This window comes from Xenopus laevis, chromosome 3L (assembly GCF_017654675.1).
Source record: "Xenopus laevis strain J_2021 chromosome 3L, Xenopus_laevis_v10.1, whole genome shotgun sequence".
NCBI lineage: Eukaryota > Metazoa > Chordata > Amphibia > Anura > Pipidae > Xenopus > Xenopus laevis.
In genome coordinates, this window is record NC_054375.1 from 108,491,697 (window position 1) to 108,498,018 (window position 6,322).

Below are 6,322 nucleotides of genomic sequence, written 5' to 3' on the forward strand. Positions count from 1 at the left end.
GTTTCTCTTTTTATACTCCTTGTTTTCCTGCTCTTTCTCTCTTTATTTTCCTCTCTTTATCCTTCCTTCCGTCCTTTATTATCCCCATCTCTCTCACTTTTCTCCATTTCTCTCTTTTAAAACACTTTTGCTTACCCTCTCTCTCTGTCTATAACTACCACACTAACTCTTTGCCTTGCTTTTGGCTAGCCCTCTTTTCTGTCTTAATCTATTCTCAAACCAACACATTCTCTGTAGGTTTGGTTGGAAGACATCTTTTCTGTCATTGGAAGTCTGGTAGTGTAAGATAGCTGCTGTCTGCTTATGAAAGTTGCTGCTAGGAAGGAAATTCCTGTTAATTACGTCCATAAGGACTGTGCTGTGAAGTCGGACTGTATAGGGCGAAAAAACAGTGAACTGGTTAGCTTTTTGTGAGGAGAAAAAGTGGGCCAAGCCTACTCGGGTTCATCAATTGTCGCGTGAGCTTTGTTCTCTTTTCTCTTCCCCTCGAGGTCCATCCTAAGGGTGGAAGGTGTCCGTGGTTCGTACCAAAGCCCAGGGGTGGAGTTTGTGGGGAAATTATTGAGGACTGTTCCCTTTCTTGTTCGCTTTCTTGACTTTCCGTCACTGAGTGACCAGGTGTCCGCGGTTCGTACCGGAAGCTTGGGGGACGGAACTTGGGGAGGTGAACTGGGGAGGGGTTTCTCTGTTTCTATCTGTTTTTCTAGCCACTTTCTCTCAAAACCTATTGGCCTGACTGGGGTGACCAGGTGTCCGTGGTTCGTACCGGAATCCCTAGGAAGGTTCAACTATATCTCCCTTGTTCTCACTTCCTGTCACTCCCTCTCAGTTGCTGTCAACACTCCAGGCATTGGGGACTCTTATCCTGCAGTCAGGGCGCTGTTTTGAGCCAATTTAGCACGAGGGATAAGGAAGGTGTCCGTGGTTCGTACCTGTCCGGATCCCTCGGCCGCTGATCCTTCTCTCTGAGTGGGCTACGGTGGATAATGTCCGTGGTTCGTATTTGAAGCCCTAGAGCTACTCAGAGGACGAACAGGTAAGGATCAACGGCGGTCTGCGCGGTGGACGTAGACACTGTAGGTGGACGCATCTACTTGGAAAAAGCTCGAGACTCGAGTATTGGTGTAGGGAAATCTAGGGAACAGAAGGGTACCACTTCTGAGTTCAGGACGGCTCAGCAGCACATGAAATCCACATATGGAGGAGGGACTGTTAAGTTTGGCACAAATGGTCTTCAGGTTTAGAATGGTCCATCCCTAAGGAGGGGACGTTTGAGGTCTGGATCTGGGAAAAGTTCGTCCGTGAGTTCCACTCCAGACTCCAAACACATGGGTCTTTAGAGAAGGCCAATTTGTGGTTACAGGAATCTATCAAGCCTTAGCAGCAGGGCATTCAAAAGTCTCAGACAGTAAGGTCAAACATAATCATGTACTTCCTTCCAGCCAGAACTGCAGAAAGCAATAATGATAAGGACGAGACAGAGCTGCAAACAGGTTTAAATTTGCTAGCAACACAGGTCATCTCAACAGCCTCAGCTCATCTGTCTCCATCACCATCCCCACATCCAGAATCCGCAAAAGATGCCTCTGACAAAACGGATTACTGCCGCCTTGGAAAATCCGATTTGGTCACCTTATGTGAAGCCAGAGGTATCTCTATAATAGACAAATTCAAATTAGAATGCATAGAGGCCTTGGAAAGGGATGACTTCCAACAGGGCCCTGAGGGGGATTACAGGCGCTATGGGGGGGCAAGGAATTCTGTAAGCAACTGACAGACAAAATACCCACTATGTATAGTGTTGTGTCCCCATTCCAGTTTATGACAGCGATCCAGGGCCCAGATGAGGACGCCTCGGTCTATTGGCAGAGGTTAAAACAAGGGGTAACAGATGCAGGGTTTGAGCCAGGTCCAGATGCCCCAGATAACACCCAGTCAGTATCGCCCATCCATCTAATGTTAAAGGCTACATTTCTGGCTGGATTGGTGCCTAAGCTAAGAGATAGGCTAATGGTTGCACGACCAGAGGCCCATTCTATGAGTTTCCACTCCCTTATGGCAACAATCCAGGCCATAGAACTGGACCTGCATGCCAGGAAAGAGGCCAAGTCGGCCAAAATCATGGCAGCTCTTGAGCTAATAGCCCAGGACCACCTTCCCTATACTAGGAAAAAGAAACTCACCAAACATACTAATATAACATGTTTTAATTGCTATCAAAAAGGACATTTAGCGCGCCACTGTCCAGAAAATGAGGACAAGAAAGAACAAAATTCCCCTAGTCCTTATAAAGTTGTTCCTGACCGGCCTCATGCACATAACCCAAACCCGGGGAAATCTTACCGTAGTACAGAGGGCCCCCCGGGAACCTACCATTTCATACCAGACCCTGAAACAGTTAAAACCTTCGGAGCTGCTACACAGTCCCATAGCTTCGCCCACTAGGGGAAAGGCAAACCGGTGTCGGCCCATTTCCATCTATTTCTTGAGGAATTGCCATATCCTCTGTCCTGCCTCATCGACACCGGCGCAGCCAGGACTGTTCTAAAAACACAAGATCTAAAAGGCAGGATTCCACTCTCTGGCAACACAACCACCACCATTGGGCTTACAGGTCATCCAGTGACTCTTAGGGAGACGAAACCATTGTACTGCAGGTTAGGTCAACACACCGAAGCAGTCAGATCTCTATTAGTTTCAGATGATGTCCCTATCAACCTATTGGGAGCAGACATTCTGTCGGAGATTCAGGCCAACATCACTTATACCCCAGAGGGTGTTGTGGTAACTAGTGCACTCACAGACGAGTTGCTGTGTGCAGTGGTGGCAGTCCCGTATACTGGAGAACCTGGTACAAATTTGTCCCTGGATGTACTAGCTGAGATAGACCCTAAGGTTTGGGCGGTTGACAAATATGATGTCGGCTTGCTGCCAGTACCTCCAGCCACTATACGGATTGCCCCCAGTTGCGTGCTACCAAAATTGCCACAGTATCCTCTGAGTATAGCACAGATGGACAGTCTCAAGATCCAGATTGATAGATATCTCCAAATCGAGGTCTTAACCCCAACACAATCACCCTGTAATACACATTTATTTCCAGTGGCAAAAAAATCAGCCAAGGGTCAGGAAGTCACTTACCGACTGGTCCATGATAACAAAATCATAGTCAGTGATGCCTCGTTAGTGCCTAATCCTCACACATTACTTGCGTCCATTCCTCCTAAAGCTTCGTACTTTAGTGTTATCAACTTGTCTAATGCCTTCTTTTCTGTTCCACTAGATCCACAGTGTCAATACATCTTTGCTTTTTCGTTCCAGGGTAGACAGCTGACATGGACCCGGTTACCACAGGGGTCCATGACTAGCCCATCGGAATATAGTTGCAAGCTAAAGGTGGTATTAGACCAGTGGGTGCCAGAGGATCCGGAGGTCGCACTGTTACAATATGTGGGCGATCTATTAGTTTGTTGCCCGGAGAAGGATTCATGCTATAGACACACTATCTCGCTACTGAACCATCTGGCATCCACTGGGAATAAGGCTAGCAAGGAAAAATTGCAGTTTTGTAAGGAGAAGGTTATTTTTCTAGGCCTCTGTATCTCAAAAGGGACCCAACACCTAATAACACAACAGATACAGACTCTCAAAGACTTCACCCGACCTCGTAATGCCCGACAGTTGAGAGCCCTTCTAGGTCTGATCAATTACAGCAGAGATTGGATCCCTAATATTTTATTCAGAATGGGTCCTCTCTATACTTTCTGTGTTATTACAGAAAGTTGGTGACATAGTTTTAGATTCCCCTCTAACCTTTCTCATCCCACACTCTTCCAAGAGATTCTCAACCAGCTCCAAACCAAACATCTTTCAGCAGCACATCTGACCAAATCTGAAGTGACTCTCCTTACCCTTACTAACCTCACACTGAGACGATGTACAATCCTCAATCCCGCATCTCTTCTCCCGACCCATTCTAACTCGGAAGAAGAGGGGGGGACGAAGGGATTGTGACTGACTCTAACCCAACCATGACAGAACCAACAGACAATCACAACTGTCTTGAACTCATGGAACCCGAGACAGAAGCAGTACAACATCCACCTCCGTGACGGGCGGATCCACGCCAACCACTGCAAGAAGCTGCTGGACTATCAAGTGCAATGATCAGGTGCATTGTTTCTATATACACTTGTTGTTTAATGTATTTTGGATACTGTTATGAGGAGTCACATCCGAATTTACTGTTCAAGATGCATTTACAATTAGCAAAGACAGCAAATAGGTCCAACTGCTGGGTGTGCTCCAAACCCCCTCTGAGCCAGAGCATCCCGGCAATGGCGGCAGTACATGCCCTTTATGACATCAGGGTGGGCATGAGAAAGTTTAGTCCTTCAGGTAGATCAGTGGAACGCCATCTGTCCATAGAATTTAATCAGACATTCTTAGATGGTAATGTCACCTATGGTCTTGATGTCAGCCCCGAGGCTTGTACTAGACTTAGCAGACCCGTGTGGGTATCCGGTCAATTAGGCCAGTCCGGGATTTGTTTTAATATCAGCTCTGGTTTTGGAGCCAAGTCCCTGGGGAGGACCGAATGCCCATCTGGGATAACCATCCAGATCGACCATAGAATCCCTGACAAAACAACCTAACCTCCAGACATGATCATGTCTGCTGGGGGGGAGGTGTGACATTCAGGAGGGTGCAGCAATCCCATTATCCATCCAGTTGTTGCGCAATGCCCGTAACCGTAACCCCAATGACCTTTGTGTCTCACTAACTGGGCCCTATTACTTTTTGTGCGGCCAGGCTGCCTATAGAGCCGTTCCCCCGAATACTAGAGGGTCATGCTCCTTAGTCAGGTTAGTCCCTGCCTCCTACATTGCCGACGGTCACAAGGACTTGATGGTGCAGAGGAGGGTAAGTGTGGAAAGAAGGACCAGGAGAGAGCTATTCTCCGCAGGGGACCGTGCATGGGCATGGTTTCCGGCATGGACCGGATGGGGTATAGAACTTATGAAACGGCTAAATAATTTTTCCATCATAATGGACGAGATGTTTAATGAGACAGTCGAAGCCATGAAAGAAATTTCTTCTGAACAACGACAACTGAAGACCCTTATGCTTCAGGAGAAAAATGGCTCTCGACTATCTTTTAGCATCAAAGGGGGGTTTCTGTGAGTTCATCGGGGAGGATTGCTGTACCTGGGTGGAAGATACTGGGTACAAGGTTCAGGCCCATCTTGACAAGGTGAAAGCATTACAGGGACAAGCACGCGCTATTGCAGAGGAGGGTTGGAACCCCTTTAAAGGTTTAGGGGGCTTCGGTGATATGTTGTTTTCTATTGGATCATGGCATAAAGAAGTTGAAGTGTATGTCCTGATGCTGCTCTGCTTTCTTTTCCTCCTCTATGTGACGGCGAGAATGACCTGTTGTTTGGTGAACCAAGTTGCAAAGAGCCGTGCAGAGGACCATGTGATGATTCCATAAAGAGCCATCGCCTGAAGCATCCGGAACCCTTTACCTCAGGAAGATCAGCACAGGAAGAACCACCACCTTTTTTTAACAAACTATGGACTGTCCCTAAAAGAACCGACTTCTTCCCTTCTTGGAGACTTTTTTTGGGCTGTTCTTCTCAAAGAAGACATAACCAGAAACCTTGTATGATGACATCACCTCCCTGAAGGCCAGTCTGGACCTCATGATCAAGATATAAAGAAGATCAAGAATATTAGGCCGGTTCTTCTTGTTAGTGCATTTGTAGTGTAGCATGTTCCCTTTTCTTTCTGTACCCTTTAGAAGCTTTGGTTGGAGCGATTGTAGCGTTAGGAAGCCGTTGCTGTGACGACATATGGTGAAAAAGGAGGGACTGACGTGGAAATTTCTTATATTTCGCCATATGGCTGCCACCGATGCGGGATAAGTGTCTTTACGACCGACCTTTGCACAGTCGCCCGATCATTCCGATTCCCATCCGATTTGTGTTCATCAGGCATGACTGCAGCATGTCGGGTGTGGCGCCGGTTGGGATTGAGGAATACGGACCACTGAACAAAGGTGTACTTTTACAAGATCAGTACAAGCCATGCTAAGATCACTATGTCTGTGTATATGTATATTACCGGGGGAAGTGCCTTTTGTCCTGGTGTCTTTTGTTTGCCTAGGGCAGTCTACCTTCCCCCCCCCTCTTCTATGGACATGTGTCTGTGTGCTGGTTCCACCAATTGATTCATAGCATAACATGCTCATTGATTGGATATATTGTAACACCACCTTTTGTCTTGGTGTATAATAAACCACTGGCCATTGTAGAAGGAG

General features: G+C 47.1%; 1 protein-coding gene across 1 annotated transcript; it reads left to right on the plus strand.

The window, feature by feature from the left end:
• Positions 1–2,201: 2,201 nt before the first annotated feature.
• LOC121401553 lies at positions 2,202–5,721 on the plus strand. The gene is made up of 2 exons (XM_041586781.1): positions 2,202–4,622; positions 4,732–5,721. Exons 1-2 carry the CDS (start codon positions 4,164–4,166, stop codon positions 5,182–5,184), a joined length of 912 nt encoding a protein of 303 aa, XP_041442715.1. The 5' UTR covers positions 2,202–4,163; the 3' UTR covers positions 5,185–5,721.
• The last annotated feature ends 601 nt before the right edge of the window (positions 5,722–6,322 follow it).

Bases quoted from the DNA above. Each gene is read 5' to 3' on its own strand.
- LOC121401553 (XM_041586781.1), top strand. From the start codon at position 4,164: ATGATCAGGTGCATTGTTTCTATATACACTTGTTGTTTAATGTATTTT. The intron at 4,623-4,731 runs ATCGACCATAGA...TTATCCATCCAG, and splicing joins CATCTGGGATAACCATCCAG to TTGTTGCGCAATGCCCGTAA.